The 26581-nt window shown below is 37.6% G+C and overlaps 1 protein-coding gene and 1 long non-coding RNA gene across 3 annotated transcripts; one reads left to right on the top strand and one right to left on the bottom strand.

The window, feature by feature from the left end:
- The first annotated feature begins 536 nt into the window (after positions 1–536).
- Positions 537–1451, top strand: LOC148970790 (uncharacterized). The gene is made up of 2 exons (XR_016147605.1): positions 537–719; positions 768–1451. It is a non-coding gene; the product is annotated as an uncharacterized LOC148970790 (long non-coding RNA).
- Positions 1452–2105: 654 nt separating this feature from the next.
- On the bottom strand, positions 2106–19958 carry pcsk1 (proprotein convertase subtilisin/kexin type 1). Of its 2 annotated transcripts, none has more exons than XM_039688236.2 (14): positions 19516–19958; positions 18760–18864; positions 18396–18521; positions 13295–13441; positions 11688–11764; positions 8801–8889; positions 8350–8522; positions 7945–8157; positions 7519–7619; positions 6919–7152; positions 5603–5760; positions 5388–5521; positions 5129–5290; positions 2106–3690 (listed from the first exon to the last, which is right to left on the bottom strand). In XM_039688236.2, exons 1-14 carry the CDS (start codon positions 19687–19689, stop codon positions 3283–3285), a joined length of 2301 nt encoding a protein of 766 aa, XP_039544170.2. In that variant the 5' UTR covers positions 19690–19958; the 3' UTR covers positions 2106–3282. The 2 variants fall into 2 exon arrangements, with proteins under 2 accessions (XP_039544170.2, XP_039544171.2); XM_039688237.2 differs by having other exon boundaries at positions 2106–3687; positions 19516–19954.
- Positions 19959–26581: the final 6623 nt, after the last annotated feature.

The following is a 26581-nucleotide window of genomic DNA, read 5'->3' as shown; positions in this document are numbered from 1 at the left end:
GCTGTTTTAGTGTGCATTTTGTGTCACAAGATGGCGCTATGTTTCTTTATGAAATCTCAAACATGTAAATCTTTATTTAAACATGCAGTGGGAATATTAAATCAAAAACTAAACCAATTCTGACAGCCCATCAAAGCAAAAAGCTTGCTTGATTAAGCAAGTGTCCGTTTGATTCATTTGACGTCTTAATCTGTGATCACAAGAACAGATCAGGTTTTGACTCGCTAATTTACTGATTTTATGCATGTTGTTGCATGTCCTTCAGGAAGAATATATTGGCCAGTTTACAGTTTATTGAGGTATGTTTCGAACATGCATGAGGAATAGCTGTTAAAGCTCTCACAAACCAAAGATGTTTGAATTATTAATGAAGTGAAGCAGGAAATTAAGTATTTAGCCTACTTTCATTCTCAACATGTGTGAAAGAAAGCTCTTCCTCAATTCATACAAATGCATCTTGGTATTTGAACTTTAAAAATTAAAAATGATTATTGAGTGAGTCTAACACAATGCATATACAAGATTTTTGCTTGCAATATTAATGTTCAGTTTATTAAGATAAAAGTCATTTCATATCGATATACATTAAACTATATATTTTGTAAACAACTTTGGACCAAATTGGTATAAACACCAACCAAAAAGGTGTGTGTGTGTGTGTAAACGGTCACTTTTTTTTTGTTGTCACCTTGATACATTCTATTGGATCAGAAGATCAGGCTACAGTTACAGCCACCAAACCTGGCCTGGCTCTTTTTAAATATAAGGCTACAGTAAAAATGGATAATTTCCAACACTCTGAAAAATAAAATAATAAAAATTATGTGCTGAACCATGACAAACATTTATTAAATTATTTCTTTTTGGCAAAATGGCATTTCCAACAATTTCAGATTATATCTTTAAAAAATAAAAACAGAACATATGAATTACTTTTGCATTTAACTTAAAAGGTAACTTAACATAGTTAACTTAAAAGGATAAACATTTGCACTAGGTTGTGCGAAAATAGAATAGAGCAAGAACATTCAAGCCTGTTTTACAAATGCAAATCACAGACAATCCCTTTCAGAGCATCATCACAACAGCTGGATAAAGTTTATTGGAAATAATTCCAGAGACATTCAGGCTAAAGGTACAACAACATATACTCATAAGAGATAATAGGAATTGCGATTTAGGCTTATGAGGTAAATAGTGATTTAATATATTAGGGTTATATATAGATATTACTTTGTGTACTCATAAACTACTATGAACTCTTAGAAAAATAAAACTTTATCTTTGTTTTATGAATTTTAAAATACAAAACCAGTTGATACGTACTCAGTTGCTTGGGATGTACTCATGTGTAACACTTTCACATGAGTTCTAAAACCATAATTTAACTATTAAGAGGTAATTTATAAAGCAGATGTTTCTAGAGAGAGCAAGGGAGAGGAACATGGTAACATTTTTGCAAAAAAAGGGCAGAGAAATTTAGGCTTTAAGGTGTCCCACGGGTACATGTTCTCGGTACTGTACAGTTTACTGAATGATAGTTCTCTATAAATGCTGTCATCCTAAGTGTTACAGTGATCTATAAACACTCAGTGGTAGAACCAGGTGTTACTGATGTCTTTTAGTCTAAAACAAGGTTTCCCAAACTTTTCTGTCTGCTAAACCACATATGACCTCAATTATAGTTATTATATATTACAAATAGTTATAGTTTTTGTTAATGTTTTGTATTACATTTTCTTTTTTTTTTCACTTTAAATTTTCTTAAAGTTTTAGTCATTTTGTAGTTTTTATTTGTTTTTCTAAATGTTTATTTATAATTTTAGTTTATTTAGTTGATCAAATGTTTATTTTTCAAATCGTTTTTTTAAGTTTTAGATAACAATAATAATTTAATTATAATAATAATAATTGATAATAATAATAAATTAATAATATTTTTTTTTAAATTTTAGTATTTTAGACACAGATTCCCTTCAATACATAATTATTAGCTTTAATTAAGAATTTAATCATTCTGAATGGTCACGATGCTTCTATCATCCACCCAATTTAGAATAAAAGAGTGAGTATCTTTGTAAGTACAATTTTGTTTACAGATAAAATATTTTTACACCTTTTATTTGGCATTGGGATTTCTATCACAATCTCACAGACTCCCTGTAGTTTCCATTATTAATCACCCAAGCGGTCCATACACCCAGGTTGAGAAACCCTGCTCTAGAAAACAGTATTTAAATAATATAAGCTATCAATCTGACCTGTGAAAAGTGGGTGTTATATTTCAGAAAAGAGCCAGGGACGGATTGAAAGAGAAATTTGTGACATCAGTCAAAAAAATTTAAATTAAGACAACCATTTATGTACTTGGAATAGCTTGCACTCACAAACCTTGCACAAGAACGTGCATTGAGTACATCGGGTCAGTTTTGATTTCATGTTAACTTTAAGGACTGATTCTGCGAAGAATGAGAATTTCCCAAATCTTTACAATTTACAATCATCTTTATAGTAGAATATTCTCATAAGATTCTAATGTAAACGTTTTAATAGCATGCAAAAGTTGGTGGCAGTGAAGGCAACATGAGAAAAATCATCAAGAGGGCAAAGGTCAAGAGACAACATGATTGGTCCTGTCATATCATAGCAACCTGGTTCAAAACTGAGAGATAAATACAGCTGGCTGTTCACCACAGATATACAAACACTCACACTGACAGACACAGGCCTTAGAATGCTTATACTTGATAACTACATGTGCAGATAAAAACAAGCTTGTCTGGAAGAGAACAATATGCCATGTTCCTCTCTGTATCTCATTTCATCACCCTTAAGTCCCTCTATGTACCATTTTACTTCCCATCTTGCCCATTCGCCCTGCTGAAAAGACTAGGTTGTCAGGTTCACCAGCTGCATTTTAGAAGTTGCGATGCATAACTTGCTCAACTTAAATACCAAGACCAGTTTAACATGCTGTTTCACAAACAAAACCTTCACGATCCAATTTTTGCTGGTGAACAAGCAGTCCTAAAGGCCCTGATATACTTCAAGCCGAATGAAGAACGAACTGCTGCGATGTCATTTCAAATAAAATCATGTCAGTTCAAAACTTCCTGGTGTCGGGATGTTTGCTAATAGTATAGTGCCGCAAAGCAAAGGTGTTACGAACTTCCTTTTACCCCCACAGCGAAGAATGAAAAAGTATATTGGGGCCTTAAGCTGGTCTTTTCAGCAGGGCATCTGGCTTCTTTTACCTACTCTTCCTGTCCTATCCCGTTGGTCTCATTGCTGGTCGTCTCCGAGCATGTCAAACAGCGCCTGAAGCAGCCGGTCGTCTCTGTGCCTGTATGGTTGGGCTCTATAGAAGTTGTCGCTGTAGTCACTGAACAGGCCGTTTTCGGAGCCCCTGTAGCGGTTCAGCTGGTCGAGGGCTTGGTACAGCTTCTGCGGTGGGATCCTTTCGCGCTGAAAGCTCTTGGGAGGAGCCGCCGGAACCTGCGGAGGAACCGCCGGCATCTGCCTGTTGAAGGCCGACTGGAGGAGACGCAGCAGGGCGAGATTGGCAGAGGAGGGGCCTAGAGCAACAGCTGGATTTTCCTCTGGGACACTGAAGGAGGCAGTGGAAGGAAGTGAGTCTGGATCCACCGGACTTGAAATTTCAGGTTTTTGAGGTGGAGTTGGAGGTTCCTGCTGGTCAGAGAGATAGGAGATTGAGTTAAGACTGGAGGAATTGCATACCACTTCTTTCCAACAGGTCCATCAGACGCATGCACATAACAGGACAGAAGACAACAAAAGCATGCAACCACAACTAATACCATTTTTTTGAAGTTCAATGTTTGGCCAGAGAGTTAACACTCCCCTAGTGAAAAATAAATATATAATATGCTATGTACACTACAAATACATTTACATATTATGTACTTAAATGGATATACTCCACTTTTTTTTGGAAATAGGCTCATTTTACAACACCCCCAGAGTTAAACTGTTGAGTTTTACCTTTTTTGAATCCATCCAGCCGATCTCCGGTTCTGGCGGTACCACTTTTAGCATAGCTTAGCATACATCATTGAAGTGCACAAGACCATTAGCATTTCTCCCAAAAAAATTACCAAAGTGTTTCGATATTTTTCCTATTTAAAACTTGACTCTTCTATAGTTACATCGTGCACTAAGACAGATGGAAAATGTAAAGCTGATATGACTAGGAACTATACTCTCATTCCTGCGTAATAATCAAGAAACTACTACGCGATGACTACATAAACTTAGTCCCCGTCACGTTGGAAGCTGGGCATTATTTTCAGGCGCTGCGTCATAACATTACGCCTGCTGCACTCATGGTACGGCAGTGAAGTTTCTTGATTATTACGCAGGAATGAGAGTATAGTTCCTAGTCATATATCAGCCTAGAAAATCGCAACTTTACATTTTCCGTCTGTCTCAGTGCACAATGTAACTATAGAAGAGTCAAGTTTTAAATAGGAAAAATATTGAAATGCTAATGGTCTTGTGCACTTCAATGATGTATGCTAAGCTATGCTAAAATTGGTACCGCCAGAACCGGAGATCGGCTGAATGGAATCAAAAAAAGGTAAAACTCAACAGTTTAACTCTGGGGGAGTTGTAAAATGAGCGTATTTCCAAAAAAAGTGGAGTATCCCTTTAATATAAATACCCTACATTTGGTGTACTAAACAGATATACTTAAAATCTGCTAAATTGGAACAATTAATTTTGTACTTAATGCACTTTAGTTACCTGGAAATGGTGCTGAAGTTCAACTAAAGATGTACTATTGTATATTTGATTGATTGTGCTAAAGTGGATCTATTGCAAATATACTTTTAATATCTTGAATTTAAAGGTTGACCTTATAATATTAAGAATTGTGCATTGTGCAAATACAGAGGTACTCCAAATAAAGTTTAATTATAATATTTATATCAGTAACCCTCAAGCATTATGTCAGTAAATATGTTTTTGTAGTATACTTAGAATGAAATAAATATATTTTGATTTAGGTTTTTTTCACAAGGGTCAGTATAGAAACTGTAGATTTAATGTTAACAAGTCAAATAACCTAAATTTCAATAAACATTCTTCTCTGCATCCTCTTTCTGACCTTGATCATGTCTTCCATCGGTTCCACTCCTCTGCGATCGTTTTGTACAGCGTTGTAGGGCAGGTACACCCTCGCCATCTTCATGTGGTCAGGCTTCTCAGATGTCCCGTGCAAAATCAACTTCCAGCTAATAATCTGACCCTCGTTCTCCATCCGTCCTGACTGTTAGCAAGAGAGAGAGAGAGAGAGGGAAATGGATTATGATTAGCAGACACTCCATGTGCATTTGATATGTGTTTGCGGAGATGCTAAAATGTACCGTATCAGTAATCTTCAGGGTCCAAGTGCCGGTGGGATTCTCTCCCCAGGAGTGCACGGACATGAAGGCCCAGTTTCGGAAACCATTGGATGATGTGTCCCTCTCTCTCTCCGCCAGCAGGACTGTGGTAGTACCTAATGGGACGAACCTAACAATCAGTGTTCTCGCTCCCAAATGTGCACATGCTAGTGTTTAATTTTGTATATATATCTCACCTGACGGAGATGTCAATGTGATGTGGAGGTCTCCTCTCCGTGTGTACTCAATGCTGACCTCAACCTGCACATGCTCCAAGGACACCACAGAATTCGCCTGTCCTGCACAGGACTTAGTAGGGATCTCAATGGATATCTCTCCTGCAGCCTTCAATGGTCTGTATACACAAAAAGTGTTAACAGTTAAAATAGAGTTTTTTTTTTTTGCAAATAGTGATTCATGTAGCTCGATAGGCAAAGCATGGCGTTAGCATCGACAAGATTCACAGGGAATCCTATTGTACTTTGAGTGGCTGAAGACACTGAAGACTGGAGTAATGATGCAGAAATATTAGCTTAACCCTAACAGGAATAAAATACATTTTAAAATATTTTTTTAAGAATAAAATGTCACAACAATGCTGTTTTTTTTAATCAAATACATGCAGTCTCAGTTAGCATAAAACTTATTTCAAAAACATTTGAATTTTATTTTTGTGTATTATGTCTCTATCTAGCCAGTAGCCAGTTTTTTCACATGATGAATTCAGAAAAGATGCTCAAACATGCTTTTATCATCAGTTTTTATCATCGAGTTTGAAAATTATTGAAGGGATTTTTCTGCCCACTGTGATATGAACTATAATCCCAACAGATTACATTGAAAAGCACAGAATTTGCATCCAAGAACAGCCATGGTGATAATGCGCACCAAATGGTGAAACAACGGATGGATAGGGATGGGTGGATGGACGGACTCTCATTCTACAGTGTTTTAAAAAAATGTGTAGAAAATATCAAAAATGGCAACTGGCAGCTTGTGCTGTGTGTGATTGTGTGGCATTCTATAAACTACATTATGTGTGTCGTGACATTTGCATTAGGACATCCGGTTGTAGGGAAATTCAGTTCCAGGAAAATGAAACATCTGTTCAGGTGCAGTTTTTTCTAGCTGAGCTTTGTCTGAACACTAAAGCTTCACAATCTTTAGAGTTTTTATGACGTAAATGTAGGAGGACAAACAACGCCCTGGTTATCGAGTAAAAACTGGAACGGATTCCAGTTCTAAGTTCTCAAAATATATCTTCCTATTAAATCCTTCTGTAAATAACCAACAGATGGGCGTTAATGCACACACACACACACACACACACACGGAATCTATTGCATTAATGTGTCTATTAATGAATTTCCATAGCTGAGTGCAGTAGCAGATGGCAGGAGATCAGGCTGGCTTTGTCTTCCATACGTGAGGTGCAAAACCACCGGCCTGTCTCTGCTGAAAAATGCAGAATTTTCTGCACCTAACATCTGGAAGCAAACTCAATAAACTCTACCTTGGTTGGAACGTCTCATCTCTGACGATGCACTGTTTCTTCTCCGGAACATGCTTCCAGACCTTGGGATCAGCCAGGTCCACCAGAGCCTTGGCGTTCAGGAGGCCAAACCCAAACCGACTGTTGACCATCAATCCAGCTCCGTTTCTTTTCCAGCCTGGGTTATTGGCCAGGGGATCAAACTCAGAGGTCCAAACCACCAAATGCTGAAGGTCTCTCCAGGTCAGATCAGGACTAGGGTGGGCGGCAAGAGATTTTATTGAAATGCACACTCCTAAATTTAAGATTAAATATTTCCATTTTATCAATTTTATGCTTAATCTCATCAATTGCAATGATTATTTAAATAAAATAAAATATGCAAATAGTGAGTAATAAACGATGACATGATTTTTTTGAGTGCAGAAATCTTATCCATTTTCTTAAACTTTTTATTCATGCATGACTGATAAATATACATGACGTTAAATTTATTTAAAATGTTTCTTAATGTGAAATCCAAATGGGTGGAAATTGTATATGCTATTCGACTCTAATTGATGTAATCCAATGAAACCCTACAAACAATATAACATACAAAATGCAAGATGTTTGACATACTTTTGCTCCAGAGCCAGTGCAAATATCCCAGCAGCCAATGGGGCAGATGCAGAAGTGCCAGTGTGTGTCTCTGTGCATTCATTGTGCAAATCGGCACTAGTCTGCAAGACAACCAGATAAAAGATTAAATGCCAACATAACAAAACCCAACAGAAAACAAGCAAACACACCAACCAAAAAAGACCCAAAACTGTCACAGAATCTATTTTTACTAGTGTCTTAAAATGTATTAATCGTGATTAATCGATTGTAACATAGCCTATATAATATATACTAATATACATACATACATAAACACACACATTTTACAAACCTTTATGAAAGCAGCACTAATTGATTGCAATGTATTAATCCCCAAAGAGAAATCCAGTAATTTGATACAAGGGAAATAAATATAATAATTGAGATCATAAGAGCAAGACTCACTATTCTCTGGTCCGTGTAGTCTCCGCTGCTGTAGGCTGTGGCAAGCGTAGAGGAGCATTTCTCAGCGTACCACGGGGACAAACCCTGCTGAGACGCACTGCTGATGGAGATGGTGTAGAGACTGTCTGTGTATCCATCACAATCGCAGTTGTCGCCCTGACGCCCACCGTTACCAGATGCCCAGACGAAAATAGAGCCCTTCCCACCACGCCCCTGGAGTAAAAACAATTGTTTAGAGATTAGTAGATTATGACAGGTTTGTGCTCCAAGCGATCCATGCCATAAGCACAATGCATTAGCTGTGTGGTTGCTAGGGTGTTCTGAATCGTTGTTAGGTGGTTGCTAGGGTGTTCTGGATGGTAGTTTAAGATTTGGTCCAGTAAAACCAATTCCCACGCTTCTCACCTTCTGGATACCATACTCAAAAGCTTTCTGGGCCAGACGCCCAGGCCCCTCCACTGTCTTCCCGTCATCGTTAGGGCCCCAGCTTGCACTATAGATGTCCACGTGGTCAGGGTTAAAACCAATCGAACTGGCTTCAATAGCATCTGTTACGATTCCATCCAGCATTCGTATTCCTGCAGATGGAAAGCCCAAAAGATTAACCTTCATGGAGAGGTCAAAACAATCCACTGTACAATCGTTCATTGTGTTTGAATTGTGACGATTAAATGTTATGACTCACTAACGCTTATATGTGCAAGTGGACATGGACAGGTGGGTTTTGTATTCGTGTGATTGGTTGTACAGGTCAGTGCTGTTATATAATCATGCTGTCATCTCATTGTTGTTGAACACAAACCTGACTGGTTAAAAAAAGATACAGAAAGTGGACAAACACTTTTTGACAACACACCTCCCACTTTCGAGTTAAAGGCCACTCCGACGCCACACTTTTTGTTGTCTGCTTGCATGGCAATCTCTCCGGCACATCTGGTACCATGCCTGAGGGGAAACAACAGAGAATAGGGTGAAAATTCAGTAACAGCTGGCATGTTCAAAACCCATTATATCTAAATGTGTGGACCAACACAGATTTGCAAACATGGTTACATCATACTGGTGTGTGGTTGCTAAGGTCTTAGTGTGTTTTAGGGCATTACTACACGCTTTGGTGTTTTGTACAGTTGCTCTGTGGTTTCTAGGGTGTTTTGTGTGGTTTCTACATGGTTGTTTTTGTGTTCTGGGTGGTTGCATGACAATAGTGTGTTTTGGTGGTTGATGAATGGTTGCTAGGTAGTTGTTAGGGGGTTCTGGCTGGTTGCTAGGTGGTTTCTAGGTTATTCTGGATGGTTGCTAGATATGGTTGCTAAGTTGTTAGGGGGTTCTGGCTGGTTGCTAGGTGGTTTCTAGGATATTCTGGGGGTTGCTAGATGGTTGCTACATTTGGTCTGACTATCAGCTTGAAGAAAACTGAAGTTATGTACCAGAAGCCTACAAAAGACACGTATAATCTACCCAAGATCAACATCAGTGGCCATTCTCTGAACACAGTGGACCAATTCACCTATTTGGGATGCATCATTTCAAATGATTTAACAATATTCAAGGACTTGGACCACAGGCTCGCCAAAGCCTGCTCCTTTGGCCACCTCCAAAAATGTGCCTGGCAGAACCACTCATTGCGCCTGCTGTGCACTCTGCTGTGTGGTTCTGAATCATGGGTCCTGTACAGGTCCCATCCCCCTTTCGCTGTTTCATTATGCCAGTGACAAGACTTCAAGATAAATACAGAAGTTCTGGAAGAAGCGGGTTTACCAAGCTTTGAGAATATGCTGCTACTGTGTCAGGTTCGCTGGGCAGGACATGTGTTACGCATGGATGATGAGAGGCTGCCAAAAGTGGTTTTCTTTGAGGAACTTTGCCAGGGCAAGTGAAATCGAGGAGCAGCTGAAGCACCAGTTGATACAAACTGATGTTAACCCCCAAGACTGGGAGATACTGGCAGATCCAAGTGGAGAAACATCACATGGAAGGCTGCCAGGGAATTTGAAGAACTCAGAGTGAAAACTGCCCAAGCGAAGTGTAAATGAAAGATAGAATTGGCTGCCCAAGTACCCAACGACAGCAACCTGAACTTTCTCTGTCCCATCTGCTCTAAAGTCTGTAAGTCTTTGTAGCCAATTGAGAGCTTGCTGCCTTAGACAAAATCCTTCTCATTGATCTTCGGACACAAGGAATACGCCAAGAGATGGTTGCTAGTGTTTTGGATAGTTGCTAGGTGGTTGCTAAGGTGTTCCGGGAGGTTGCTAGTGTTTGGTAGTTGGTAGGTATTTTGGGTGGTTGCTAAAGGGGTTGCTTACTTGTCCAAAACACAGGATATATTTTATGAGATGTTTCTAACCATTTAATTGTCTTCCAAGTGAAAACCAAAAGACCAGTCTCTTGTAAACGCAATCTTTTCTTAAGAAGCCATATGATTTGAGACATCATATCATGCACTATAGGTACTAATATGGTTATCAATAATAATGATGATGCTAGTTTTAGAAAATGTGAAAATGTTTCCTCTTGAAAACTGTTAATGATTTTTTGTTTCCCTCCTTTGTAATAACCATCCTCTGAAACACTAATGAGCTGTTGATGCATTTAACACGGTACAGACAATCATAGCAAAGCACCTTGAGCACAGTTGACAAAATAATATATTGATATGGGCGGGCGAGAGGTTGAACGAGCTTGCAATGTGCCTTTATAAGTGTTATGAGTGTGTGTGTGTGTGTGTGTGTGTGTGTGTATCAGCAAAACAAAAACTAGCTGCACAGTATGAGTCATTCACTGGCCTAGACACACAATCACATGGATGAAGAATAATGAGTGTTTATATTTTCATGACCACTTATTTTTCTGTTTCAAAGCTTCACTTTGACTAGGACCGTCAATTTATCGTGTTGATTTAATTATTAAATAACACATCACAAAATTACTGCAATTAAATATGCTCTCTGACCTGTATGCAAATGTAAAATACTTCAATTTGACATGTTTCCTGAGGCACTAATGATGTGACACACTAATCTGCATTTGTACATAAAGCAAAAAACAGTGTGTGTGTGTGTGTGTGTGTGTGTGTATATGGGTGTGTGCGTATGTGTGAGTGTGCTTGTGTGTGTGTATAACAATACAATACATTTTTGTAATCTATTTATGCTTTCCTCTGGCACAGATATCTATAGTATTGATACTGTATATGGGATTAATGTGATAAATTAAACAATAAATAATAATTATATATATATATTTATTTATTTTTATTTTTTTTCATTTTGATTATGCATGTATGCACGTAATAGATGTGCATGGATTCTGATCCTCTTATGTAAGGGTATGTAAGAGTTAGGTACCATTGGAATGGATTACACTCATTCCCTGATGGAGAGCAGACCTTCTTGGATCAGACCTACTGACACTGTCAGTTCTCTTTCATAGCAGCTTAAAGATGGAAAGCAATGCCAGCTTGGTCTAATTCTCCCTGAACAGATTTAGTATGATGTTAAATAAATCTGCAAATCTCTTTAAAGAGGTCAGAAAATAACTATGACAGTCCAAGGCTTGTAACATTTCCCAGTCACTAATCAGTTTCCTTATCGCTGTATGAGGTGCTAAAGATAATTGGAAGGCTAAAACCTTTGGAAAATCTGTCCTTGTGTTTTTTAAGTTTGGATCAGCAATTATGATCCTAGGATCTCTTGAGATTTTCTGCCCATTCATTTGGAGATGAGTATAGAGATTCATTCACTCACTTGTTTTCATTGGTGGAGTCGTATCTGGGGAAGGGATCAGGATCGTTGTCGTTAAAATCATAGCTAGCAGCAGGATCCTACATTGAGGAAAGCAGATTATTATTAATTAGATTCTAGCACAAACAGAACAAATAGGCTATAAGTAGAGTAGGAAGTGTAGTGTATCAAGAAAGAGAGAAGGATTTGCAGTGCGCTACTGTTTCTAATTACACTGAATTGCAAAGAGTTTTATTTACCAGTACGTAGTGCTGTCAAATCGATTAATCGCTTCTAACAAAATTTCATAAATATGCAGTAAATTTATTGTATTTATGTATATATACAAACACACATACGTATATTTATAAACTTTTATGTTGGATGTAATTAATTGCAATTAATCAATTGGAAAGCACTAATTTTATGGCAAATTGTATAAAAATATGTTAGGCCCTATATCCTAAGATGATAACTAAATGCCGAATTATGCTGTGTTCCCATAGTCGGAATTACCGTAACTTTACAACTAAGATTATACTCAAGGTGGTTCATACACATGTCCCATAAGAAAATTATTTGTTTCTAGGAAAATGCTCAAAATGTACAAATCCAATTAAGCTTTTATAAAAAGTTTAATAACCAAAAAAGTCATTCCACACGTTTTTGTAGGCCACGGCGCTGTTTCTCCATTGTTTTTAATTCGCTACAATGGACGTCTTTGCCTCTTTTACAGCATCTCGTGTATGACACAATGTTCTAAAAACACGGCGTTCAAGTTAGATAAGTTCAATTAAAAAAAAAAACATGTCTGAAGACCTTTTTTTTACTCTGTTCTGAATTTCATGCTTTTAAAAGCAAAAAAACATGTTTTGTGTGAACTGGCCCAAAATGTGAATATTAGTTTGGGATAAATACTGCTGATAAATACATTGTCAGAAAACTTCACAATTATGGAAATTTCAGCATAGCGTGAATGCAGAAACCTATAAGTTCATGTGACAGTATTTACAGATGCATACATAAACTTACATAAAACTTACTGTGTTGGTTGTTACTACCTACCTTATTTTTTTGTTTATTATATTTATATGCTTTTTTTAAGTCACCTGTCAAACACTTTGAATTTAATGTGTAAGTTTATGCAAATAAAACAAATTTTCTAAGTATATTTTTATTTAGTGTGAGTGTGTGCACACACATTGCCACACTTGCCAGCATCAGCCACATACGAGTCTCTTTTAAAGGTTTCTTTTTGACTGCTGTTTGTAAACAAGCCAACAGCAGAGCGACGACCGATGCTACTATGTACTCAAATCCTAATAGGAAACAGATGTTTGATATTATCCTGTGATTTATGAGTCGTCTCTATTGCAAAAAAAAAGGATGCTGGGCTCACTGCAGTCTTATGTAATTGGTACTCATTCAGACTGAATTTTTAAATAGCTCTGAATGAGCGAGTGAGATTTTTGGTTTGTGGCCTTCTACATTGGAAGTCTTTGCTCGTGTTGTGGTAGGTGTCACTATGGATAATCCTCTGCACGGTTGAAGGGGTAGCCGTTGGCATGGAAACTACAGCGCAGAGGTTTACGGATGGTAGTCCAGTAGGCGTTGCATGACGACACACTTACGTAGTTAGGGTATATGTCGGTGTGATTCCACTCCAGACCGTCATCTAGCACGGTGATGACCACTCCTTTGCCTGTGATGCCCTTCTTCCACACCGGGATCACGTGTAGATCCAATTTGGGGAGGGATGAAGACGTCCGGGTGTCTTGCTGATAGGGGAGGAAGAGGAAAGACAGTTTAAGTGTGCTGAGTAATTCACCGTCATATACCTGAGTACCACTCAACATTCTGAGGTACTCTCAACCTTTTCATAAAGACAAAAGCCTCTTCGTATGACACATCCACTGACCCTTCCAACAAAAGCTGTTTGCTTGAAAATGAAAGCCGGCGATAGAATCGCCCAAGCTGACCTTTTAGTTTGTGGAGAGTATTTTCAGTCCATACTAGACCATGAGGGGATTTTTCTTATTGACCGATAATTAAATATCAGAGAGCTTCTTCGCAGTGTTGGGAAATACAGTCTGCAGCTAGTATATAAAATGTAGTTAACCAGAGTAGTGTCAAATGTATTAGCAGATTTTGCCATCCAGTCGGATTTTGATTCATTTTAGTGAATTGAATCTTTTGATTCTATTCAACAAAATAAATCACATTAGTTCATTGATTCACTTAGTGACTCTTTCTGTAGATCACGTTAGCGTTCGAAATCGCACCCTATAGCCTCATTCAGTATTCCCTTCCCTACATTACTCCACTAAAATAGTTCACTTGTAGGAGTGAATTAAAAAGAGTGAGTGAATTCACCGGAAGGACTAGTTTGTGCTTGCCATTTAATAATCATTTGAAACTTAGCAAACTCAAAGCTCCAGTAGTAAGATGAAAAGATTTATCTTGAACTCTGTCATGGAAACTAGCATGTATAAACCTTAATTAATCAAGTAATTTAACAATCAAGTAAAAAGGAATTTATACCTGTATGATATTACGCTGTAGCCAGTATGATATTACGCTGTAGCCACATTGGACCAGCCGTTTGAAGCCGTTTCAGCAGCGCATAGATTTATATATACATAAATATATATATATGCAACCCGGTCTCATCCCAAATCGTCATATAACTAACGTTTTGGGACGTCTTTTGACCATACGTCAATATTCGCCTTTTTAGGGCCCCCTTAAACGTCGGTAGATGAGGTTATGGGATCCTAACTCTACCCCATACCTAAACTTAACCCTAAACCTAACCCGTCACCTAACTGACGTTAAAGGTAAAGCGTCAGTTGTATGACGGCCCGGGATCGCCATCTACCGACGTTTAAGGGGGCCCTAAAAAGGCGGATATTGACGTATGGTCAAAATACGTCCCAAAATGTCAGTTATATGACGATTTGGGATGAGACTGTGTTACTATATGAGTGTACATTGGTTGTACACTCGCTATTGCGGTGCATAGTGGGAACGAATGAGTGCACTTGATAACGTACATTGTGGTTTCTAAAACTACAAATGGCTGTGCCCTCAAATAGTGCCCCATTTAAGGGTATTGGGGCGATTTCAGACACAGCCCACGACATATAGAAAATGGTCACAAATTTGGTCTTTTTGAGTATTGAGTTATTCATACAAGTTATAAGAATAAAATTAATGCTTTCATGTCATAACTATCCCATTTCCGAATTTGAGATAAGGTTGAAATTATGAAATACAAAGTTAAAATGATGACATAAAAAGTCAGAAAGTCGAAATTATGAGGTCACACGGCAAATATCATAATTACGACAAAGAAATTCAGCTTTTTCATGTCAATGACTTTTCTCTTAATTTTTTATGTGAAAAAAGGCTTCCATCACTTGCTAAACTAAAGGGGGCCTATACAAAAATGGCCTAAACAAGCTTCAATAATGTTCCAATCTATTCTGTTTGCTCACAATGCAGATATCCAGTTAAATTGCAGATCTAAAACACCTACTCCATTAGAGAAGGGGCGTATTCACTCTATGCTTGTCCCACACAGCCTAGGCTATTTTCCTAAAATTGATCGATGGAGGCTGGAGGAAGCTATTAAAAGTGCTTCACAAAACACCAAAAAAAAATTCGATCATTAAAAAAAATCTTGTCACTTAATTCAAAACACAGCTATATAGTATATATACATATTTATGTACCAAAGCATAATAGTGATGGAATAAAGGACAGAGAGGAACAAATAGTTCTATGATCTGCTCACGAATTATGCATAGACGCTGCAGTAACACTACCATGAAGCATGACTCATAGCCGAGGTCTCACTCTGGAAAGACAGGAGGGGGAAGGGGGAGAGAAAGAAACGACCCGCCACACATGACGGCTCTGCCACATAGCACAATCACAACCAGCGTGACCTCAGGAGGGCTGTAAACCCCACATTACTCATCTACCACCGCCATAGCACCTTTAAGTGAGTCAAGAAACTTCACTATGGGTAGGTGTATAAACACTCTAGCTTGATCATTGCCTCAAAAGAGATGCAGTCAAACACAGTGGTACGTCTAAAAATGTTCCATGTACACAGTGTTTTCAATACAGAGAAAGAAAGATATGATATGAGTCATCTCTTTAATTGAATTATCAGCAGTCTTCTCTGGTGAAATGTAATCTATTCACTGAGCCGTCTTTCTCCTCCGTAAATCCATATCCCTCTTTTCTATCTACCCTTTCATCTCCTAAGGATGAACGTCATTGTTTCTGTCCCTATTTAACCACCTGCCTTCACTGCATCATCACTCAAATTGACCAATGGAGCACAAGGAGGCTGCCCACTTTTAAGAAGCCTTGGGCTTTTTTTGTTCATTTTCTCCATTCTGCATTAAAAAGGGTTAGAATCCAAACCAAACCAACCTCTGAGATGAATAAAAGCATTGCAAACTTTAATTTCAAACAAGGACTAGCTAAAACTATTGGCTAATATACTATGCATTCATGTAAATATATGACTAGTCAAGAAAATTACATTCAAATAAATTCAAAATAATTCAAATTATCGAATTATTCACAAACAGCTATGTCAATGCTTTATGGGAGTGAGAGATCACTTCTAAGCACTTTGGGCACAATTTACGTGTATCGGTTAATAGTAAAAATTACAGAGTTGTGGTTTTTACAGTAGCTAAAACCATCACTTCACAACCTTTGAGCCCATGGTAGGTCTGCTTCAAGAGGTTCATGCATTACTATTAGAAATCAAATGAATGGGATTTTTAGTTGTACTCTATTTTTCACTTTGGATCACTTTCATCTGGGTTGATTCCGAAAAAATGGAGAGGTTTACATCAGCTAATGAGCTAAATTCAGTGACAGGCACTGTTTAAAATAAACTGGACAGGAACTTCATGAGCAATTAGGTTAAGAGGTGGCGGCGCTCACACAAACATGCTCAACACAGGAATGAACAAATGTTCTCTGCCGGTTCATGCCACCGCTAAATTGCGTTTTAGAGTAAAATGTTTGTCCAAAAAATTAATCCCTCAGTCGGAAATGCAAATGGATGTTTTCAATTTTATTAGAGTGACTTGCTATATAAACCATGAGCTGTGATCCATATTAGAGCCAGCTGAATCCTTCCCATCTGTGACTGTGCGGAAGCCATTCTCTGGCATTAAGAGCTTGGCTTCCATAAGATAAACCCATCAATCCATTGTGTTTCAGTAAATTGGTACTAATGTGTGATTGACTCTTCTGTTGTTTGGGATTAAGAAGCGTTCTCCTTTATCTAATGTTTTGTTTAGCCATACTATGAGCTCTGAAAGCTTAAAAACACTGGGCTTCAACCACACATCGGGTCCAGAGGGACAACTGACCCCGTACTGAAAGCCAAGAGACAGGAAATGTAATTCACCAAAAAGGATTGTTACAACAAAGCTGTTGATAACATTAATGGGTTCCGCATTTGAGCACACAAGTCCATCGGTTCTAGTATTAGAAATTGTTATTTTTTATCGAGAACACATTAAGTTTTCAAGTCAAACTGGGATCTGAGGTTTTTAAGCAATGATATATAAGACAAGTAGACAAGTAGTGTGATTTCAACTTCTACCGAATGACTAACATGCTGTTACCATGGAAATGTGAATTAGAGAAAACACCTTAGGACTGGCCACCCACTCCTATCGAGTGAGTTTCCCAATACCTTCTAAAACTAGTTATACAAAATAATATACATTAGTGCTGTCAAAACGATTATTCGTGATTAATCGGACCTAATATCAAAGTTTCAAACATACAAACTAACAAAGCATACATTATACATTACACACACACACACACACATATATATATATATATATATATATATATATATATAGGCTGTCAAAAGATTAATTGAGATTAATCGCATCCAAAATAAAAGTTTGTGTTTATATAATATATGTGGTTGCACTGTGTAGAATTATTTTATATATATAAATACACACACATGCTTGTATATATTTAAGAAATATTTTCATGTATATTATGTATATAGATTTATATATAATTTATATTATATATAAATATAAATATTTTATATATAAATTTTTTTCTTAAATATACATTCATGTGTGTGTGTATATATATATATATATATATATATATATATATATATATATATATATAAAATAATTATACACAGTGCACCCACATATATTATATAAACACAAACTTTTATTTTGGATGCGATTAATCGCGATTAATCGTTTGACAGCCCTAATATATATACATACTTTTATTGGATGCAATTAATTGCAAATAATCGATTTGAAAGCACTAATAATTATAATTTATATACAGTAAACTACACACACACACACACACACACACACACACATTGCTTTTTCCAAGTTGTAAATTAAAGAGTACAGTCCGTTTTACAGAAAGAAAATACTTTGTCATTTTACCTCCTTTAATTAAATGGATATTTACCATTTTTTGTACATCTTTGTGAAATTTAGCAACTTATGAGTAGAAAAATTATTTCAAAATAAATCCTACACCAAATTATTTTAGTGAAGTACATCAAGGTTTAGAACAACAATTATGAAAACGAATGAGAAAAAAATACCTCTGGAATCATTGCCTGAAAATTCTTGCAGAGCAAAAGAAATTCAAACAGCACTTTTGACAAAGGAAAATTAAGATGTCGAGACTCACTAGATACCACTGTTGGTTCCACATGGGGTCGTCGAAGAGTTTGTCCACCGAACAGTCCTTACATTCTGTCCCCAGCGGGGCACGTTTGGCCCTTCGTTTCTCATACTGCTGTTCGGCCCAGGACACCTAAAGGAGAAGCCACAGGTGCCATTCAGAACCATCTCCTACATCAAAATCACATTCAAACTGTTGCTAATAGGAATGATTTATTCTTTGTGAATATCAAACTATGAAAATGCATGACATAAGCCTACATACATCATTTTTATTGATATCTCAGATGAGTTTTTGAATAAATGCCCATCTTCTTATAATGTACTACACAGAAAGACAGCAGTGCAAGGGCTTTGGAAAAGTCTCATACCCTGTCATCTTCCGATAGACGTTTGGTGATATGATCCGCACTTCTTTTGGTCCTGCTAGGGTGACTGTGTCGCTTGAATAAATAATGGTTTTCCAGCGCCCCAATCTGCAGATGAACAAAAAAAGAGAATTGACTGAAGAGAACGGTTCATATTTGGAGCTAAATTAAGCCTGGCCATAATGACGCAGTTCCCATCTGTCTGGTCTAGTCGGCCTGAAGCTACTTCACAAAAAAAAAAAAAAAAGATTTATTATAGATCTACAAATGCATAGCAGCTTACTTGGGTTTTCTTGAGTTTCTTGAGACACAACAGGTGATTTTTTAACTAGCTGACTGTGGCATGTCTGAATTATAGCAAATGTAGAAATTGCATTAAATATTTTATTTGCTATCTACATTTTGCATTGTTGTGTTAACAAAAAAATCTATATAAAATGTCAGATCTAACTAACTATCTAGATTATACAAAAATAATAAGCATCCTAGTTGCAAAGCACATTCAACCATCACCCAGCAGATGCTTCAGTGTTTATAATGGTTAAGCAGTTCTGGCAACTGATTAAACACGTTTTTCTAATGCACCTTCATATCGACATAACAGATCAAATATGATCCGGCAAGCAACAGTGTTGCTATGAATAAATGCATTACACAACATATTGGGAACATACAATAGCATGCAACACTGATACAGGTACAGATGTGTATGAGGCAAGTGGTTTACCCCTGAAAAACACAGTGTTTGGTGTGACTTACCTGTCGGACTAATTTGTATCCGAGCTCGTCGGCGATGGCTCGCGCATTTTGGGCTCCTCCTGGAATCTCCACCGCCCATTCGTTCAGATACTGTCTGTCCACAGCGGAGGACACCAGCGCACAGAACAGAGCAAGAACACTGCACAGCAACATTGGACGACATCTTTCTTCCATTTCAAATCAATTACAACCACTTAAAAATGATCTGGGTGATCACGACGAATACAAAACTATTAAATAGAAATAAGTTAACAAATAAATAGAGACTATGTAAACACAAACAAATATCAATCCAGCTCTAAAAGCCTTCCTTGGATGAAGCTAGATTCTCCTCTTAATTCTGATGCAGTGTGAGCGAGTAATTGAACGCGCATGGAAAGCCACCAATGAGAGAGTTGTGGAAGGGGAAGGGATGTTTACTCGTCAAATTACGAACCGCTCTGACGTCGTCGATTTCTACCTGGGGTAGGATGCTCCGGTCCCGGGGGAGTCGGGCGGGGTGAGTTGCGCATGGAAGCGGAGGGGAATGCTTCTCTATAAATAGCCGACGACCATTATAACGCTTAGAAATTGAGCAGGAATTGAAGCTTTTGTTAGAAACATTACACGGACAAAACTGCTCAAATGTTCGCGAACCACTCGGAGGTCATGAGCTAGATTTTATAATCTCGTTGAATAGTTTACATCGGTTCAAATTAATATCTCGTTCTTTAGCCAAATCGACTAGAAGTTATATCCCAATCTAAGGATATAACTTATAATGATAAATAAGAAGGGAACGGCTGTTCAGTAGGATAATTGTTAAATAGTTGACGTAACCGTCTGCGTCATGATGAGGTTTCAGCACCGCAGCGCTGAACAGCTCCACAAGAGCTGCGTGTGGAAAGCATATCCATATTAAACACCAATGATATGCATTCCCACACTCACAACCTCTATCTATCTATCTATCTATCTATCTATCTATCTATCTATCTATCTATCTATCTATCTATCTATCTATCTATCTATCTATCTATCTATCTATCTATCTATCTATCTATCTATCTATCTATCTATCTATCTATCTATCTATCTATCTATCTATCTATCTATCTATCTATCTATCTATCTATCTATACACAGACAGACGGACAGATAGATATGCACAAATGCATTAAAAGATTCCTAGATTTTTCAAAAGCATTTATACCATCTAAACAACAACTTATGACATTATATTTTGATGAGTTTACAAATCTTAACAAGGATTAAAACAACAACAATTAAATAATGATTATCAAGGGTTACTCGTTTGACCTGAACAATGCTTTTTCATAAGAAATTCCAAATATGTAATATTTAACACTTACTGACCTTGAGACTGTTATATGCCATGCATAAACACTGCTAGTGAGTAATTCGGGCTCTAGAAATTAATTTTTGATATGTTTTAGCTTACCTCAAGGGCATCCAAGATGTAGGTGTCTTTGTTTCCACAGTATTTTCAATTTTGATATTTTTAGGTCAAACCGTTCTTGTCTGTCAGTCATATAATGCAGGTCTATGGTCACCACCTCAAAGACCATCCACAGAGAAGTCCAAATTAAAGATGATTTAATGACTCGTAAATGTAAGTGCACATTGATGGCCCAAGACACGAAATGAGCGGTTTGTGTGGGAAAACAAACAGTATTTAAATCATTTTTACCTCTTGTAACCACAGCCACGTCCAAGTGATCTGCGAAGGCACGGGCGCTTCGGTCTGCGCAAGCGCACTGGAAAGTGCCGGAAGTGATCTCTTGCATTACTATATTACTGACAGACAAGAACGGTTTGACCTAAAAATATGAAAATTGAAAATACTGTGGAAACAAACACACCTATATCTCGGATGCCCTTGAGGTAAGCTAAAACATATCAAAAAATTATTTCAAAGAGAACTATCCCTTTAAAAACTTTGATTTTTAATGATTCGTTAAAGGCCTTTGTATAAATACCAAGAAGACCGTGAAGAGGAAGGCAACAAACCCTCATGAATAATCTCACAGATGTATTCAGTCATTGTCACAATGACCCAGACGATCTATCAAAGCTCAGTCCACTCTAGATGAACACGAGGCGCAGTGTCGTGCCAAAATAAGTGTTTGTATTAAAGAGAGAGAGGCTGGAAGCGAGTTGAGACAGACACCGGTCTCTTTTGATGTCAGCATCTTTTGTTTTGTGCCACGTTTATAAAGCTGTGCATGTCACAAGAGTGCTCACACCCACACTTTAGCTCTTGGTATCTCTGAATAGACGGTGTTATCCAGGTCTATCGGTGGCTTGAGTTTAGTTGCCTTGAATTCTGTGCAATTGCCTGTGAATTTGAAATAAACAAACAGAACAAGGCAACTTTAAAATAGCCATTAAAGGAGTATTTCACTTTTTTTTTTTTTACTTTTGCTGATAATTTGCACCCCCATGTCATCCAAGATGTCCATTTCATTCTTTCTTCAGTCAAAAAGAAATTAAGTTTTTTGATGAAAACATTCCAGGATTTTTCTCCATATAATGGACTACAATGGGAACCAAACAGTTCAAGGTCCAAAAGACAGTTTTGTGCATTACGAGCACACGAATGACTAGGAAATGTTTTCAAATGGAAAACTTGCAGTTGTTGGTGTGGTGATGGCCAAAACACAGAGTTGTGACGCTGGAATGAGCCTGTTGATGTGCAATATGGCGGCAACAAGGGATTCCTTTTTTTTTTAGCAGCTTTAGAAATAGGCCCATGTCACAAAACTAAGAGCCACTTTAACAAATAATTTGTGTTAGCTTATTACTTACCTATAATCAAAATACTATTGAATAAAACTACAATCTCTTTGTTTTACATAAAAACAGCTATTATGTGTGTGGTAAATATTATGAGTTTGGGTTTTGTGTTGGTTTGGTTTGTGATCCTCATGGAACACATACTTCTAAAATCTCCCAATAAATGTGTTTTCTTTTGGTCTACTGAGGCTTGGGACTGTGCACGTTCTTAGTGTCATTCAGCAACCAAGCAACGTCATTGAGATGAATGAGAATGCTAACAAACAGCCAGACATTGTATGAAAAATAAATCAGCAGGTCTGTTCTCGTAGGCCTATCAGATGCACCGTTGAGCAAACAGTCCATTTGCTGAAGCAGCTTCACTCATCCACATCCACCTAGCAACACCTGTTTGCATTAAACACCAAACACGTTAGACTTTGCACCTGGAAATAGATGAGGAAGAGAATAGAAAGGTTCATGAGTGAACAGTGAAGTGCATGATTTTATTCTTTAAAAAGGGTTTGGAAAGTTGGACAGAAAGTAAGACCACTACACCATTACTGTATCAACTTTGGCGGGCTGCCACTGCGCAAACCACAGACTCGAACTCAAAGATTTTCTTATAGTGTCGGAAGTACTCGGTCATGCAAAACGCTCCTTTTTGCTGGTCATTTACTGTGTAATTAAAAAGGCTTCACTGATCAAACATGGACACTAACACGTCAAATGTGGAAAAACCAGATCAGCCAATTGAGATAATCTCTCACATCTGATTACTGCCACCTCATCTAAACTGCACCGTAACAGCTGGGAGTTTGTCATTAAGAGACTCGGTAATGTCAAATGGTGGATGAACAATAAGCATATAGTGGGATAAAACCAAGACCTGCGGAGGGGGATGGGGTGAAACAACAGGAAATGAAAGGTCTGATGGAATAATGGACACTCTGAATCAGACCAGAAGACGTCATGGAGGCCATGATGGCTGTGTAAACAGTGTGTGTGAGTGTTTAAACTGCTGCAGATGAATTAAGTGTAAAACTCATTGATGAAAGAGCGAAAGAGCGATGGATTGTGCAGTGCGCTTGACCTATCGGTAATCATTTTTTGATTGGAAGGTTTTACGGCAATAAGCCTTAATGCCCACAGAAAGGAAAACCAGTAATGGGATGGCTACTCAAAACATTTAGCTTTAGATTAAATAAAGCATACTGTACTACAAACCATAAAAACAGTAAAATATATAAAGCTGCTACATGGGAAATGTAAGAGCCAATTTAATGTGGCCAATTTGTATTATTATTATTGTCATATTATTTCTGTTTTATGCAGTACAGTATCTTTGTATTATTTACTTAAAGTTAGCTTGAAAGCCACTCACCCTTATATGTTTATACAATCATATGCTGTTTCAGAGGGATTCGGGATAGGAAGGAGGAGAAGGAGAAACAGTTATCTTACCGTCTGGCTGTCAAAAATTAGGAAATTGTCTAAATCGAAATACAAGAAATATATTACATGGATTTAAGACATGTTAGATTCCAAAGGTATTGGCTGAAAGAATTAATTGTAAATAAATGTGCGACTGGCCGTGTATTGTTGACGCATAAGACACTTCAGCTCCTAATAAGCAAGAAAAGGTGGCTTTGGTCCTTGTTTCTGGAAATGAAACTTAAAGTTTAAAGTAAATAAGCAAATACTTATGGGTCTCTGATTAGATAATTATTGCAGGGATTATTATGTTTCTAGTATGTTATATATTGGGCAACAGTTCTTCTAATCCTAATTGATGGAGATTGTGTAGCTTTTCATTTCTTAAAGGGATACTCCACCGTTTTTTCATGTCCGCCGAGTCGAAGTGCTCCCAAGCACTTGCTGTGGTATTCCGCCATACAACTTACAGTAGTTATCCATTTTCATGCATAGAAAAGCGCAACGTTTTATTTTGTGTCACCGTCCTAGGTTGAGTTACACTGCTTGAGTAACTGTATTATAGGGAAAATGTGGAGATGTTTGGTCGCTTCTTTGCTTGGCCCATATTGAATGAACTGGGCTAGTTCAGTGCTATCAAAGTGTCTCACGCGCCAGAGCAATTGAGTGCATGCACTGAGATGACAGAGGTATGTATCAACTCGTCTTAGTTAAGGGAATAACAGTTTAATATGAAAAAACAGTGGAGTATCCCTTTAAACAACCATGTAGGATCATGGCCATATCCCAGGATGACAATGTCAAGATTCATCAGGATTGAATAGTTCTGAAATAGCATGAAGAATCATTTTCACACATGAATTAGCCAGATCTTAAATGAAGTCCAGATCTTAAATGTATTGAAAGTCTTTGGGATGTGCTGAAGGAGACTTTACAGAGTGCTGGACTCTTGCATTGTCAATACAAGATCTTGACCAAAACCTGATACACCTCTTGATGGAAATCAATTAATGTTATGACGTCCTTTCCATCAAGAGGTGCATCAATTTTTGTTTTCTTTTAAATGAATTGTTCATATATTATATTCAGATGTTTTTAAGATAATATTTTGTTGATGGACCCCATTGACTTCCATAGTATGGAGGGGAGAAAAAAAACCATGGAAGTCAATGGGGTCCATCAACTGTTTGGTTACCAACAAAATATTATCTTAAAAACATTTTTTTTGTGTTAAGGAGAAGAAAGAAATCCATACAATTAAGGGTGAGTAAATGACAGCAGAATTTTTATACTTTGATGTAATGACTAATCGTATACAATGGTTCATAAAACAGCAGTTCTTGCCAGGAGTCAATGATAATCTGACTCAGACCAGGTATTCTAATCTTCGCTCTCTCGTTCTCTTTCTTCATCACATGCATGCACACATTCTTTTCTTATCGCCTACTCTTGTCCTCAAACTGTGTAATTTGTCAAGGATGTGTAGTTGTCATGGAAACCTTTCTCTCCTTTTTCGCCATCTCTCTTCTCTATCTTGCTGTCAGTGCTCAGTGTCATATCAGTGACACAAATATTGAAGGAAATTAATCTGACCATATGGCCATCTGCAGCCGGATTTATCGCACACGATGACAGCATCTATTTTGCATGCAACATGAAGGAGAAAAACTGCACAATTTACCTGTAAAGCCCAGAGCTTGGGACACATTATCAACATGTCACTTGTTGCCGATATGGACTTCACACTTTATTGTATATGAGCATAATGATGCTTTTTGCTGTAAAGTCTGTTGAGTCAACATCCTAAAAAAACAGTTTCACAACATCCCCCATTGCTGATATATCTGTAATAGCCTGATGTGTCCTGTGCCGGTAATTGGGTTTCTGTGTAGTAGCCTGAGAGAGAGATACAGCAGCTCCCAAAGGCACAAGACTGTAGAGAAGAACTGCTCAACTGCTCAACCTGCTTAGGGTCTTTAGCGACACGGATCTATTTTTATCACGGATGGACCTCTACCTGTTGTGATGATATAAAACTCTTCGAGTAACAATTACAGAAGAAGAATAAAAATCATATTTTGGAGCTTGGAAGGGATTAGTTTGAGCATATGCTTTATACCGTCATCATCACTGTTCTCGTCAGAGCTCATTTCACATTCAGCATCTGGCTCATATTTGCGATCTCAAACATATTAAAACTATCAGTTTCAACATCTTCAAAAATATATATATTTAGATCGCTGGCAGCTTCTTCACCAGATCCACCATCAAGTGAAAGTATATTTGATTGCATTGAGTACTTGCTCTGCACTAAAGGTGCATTATGCAACATTTCATGTTAAAAATAGCCGTTTTTCTAACCCATACATACTTAAACAATTGCCTGATTATTGCCCAATTATCCTGTACAGTAAAATAAAAAAGAGGGATTCGTGCTTGAATTTGAGATCGGGTGTGAAGTCATGGGCGTTCATGCTCGCATTTCTGGCATGTTTGTGAATTCGCCGCCATTCTCCGTATCAGAGAAGACAACTCGAGCGACAAAACTTTAGTCAACTTACGACAAAAGTAGAAGATGGATTCAAAGAGTCCGCCTTGTAGTTCACTCCAAACCCCAACTCAAACTTCATGTAAGACAAAGAAAATAAAACTTCTGTCTAGTGCTAGGCGTCGGAATAAGACGAAAGTCAACATTACATATATTTTATATTACTTGCAGATTTATAACTTTATTACCTCATTATGACTGTAACAAAAGATGTGTGCCGCACAGTGTGCGGCTGATGCTCCTTTGGTTATGAACAGCTCGTGAAAACATCCGTGTGTGTGTGTGTTCCATGAGCGCGCACACCTCTAG

Source organism: Pimephales promelas, chromosome 19 (assembly GCF_988280905.1).
Source record: "Pimephales promelas chromosome 19, fPimPro1.hap1.1, whole genome shotgun sequence".
NCBI classification, from domain to species: Eukaryota; Metazoa; Chordata; class Actinopteri; order Cypriniformes; family Leuciscidae; genus Pimephales; species Pimephales promelas.
This window is presented reverse-complemented; position numbering and strand designations above follow the sequence as displayed.

Bases quoted from the DNA above. Each gene is read 5' to 3' on its own strand.
- pcsk1 (XM_039688236.2), bottom strand. From the start codon at position 19,689: ATGGAAGAAAGATGTCGTCCAATGTTGCTGTGCAGTGTTCTTGCTCTG. The intron at 18,522-18,759 runs GTATGAGACTTT...CTTCTCCTTTAG, and splicing joins GTCTATCGGAAGATGACAGG to GTGTCCTGGGCCGAACAGCA. The intron at 5,291-5,387 runs GTACATTTTAGC...TCTTGCTAACAG, and splicing joins CCCTGAAGATTACTGATACG to TCAGGACGGATGGAGAACGA.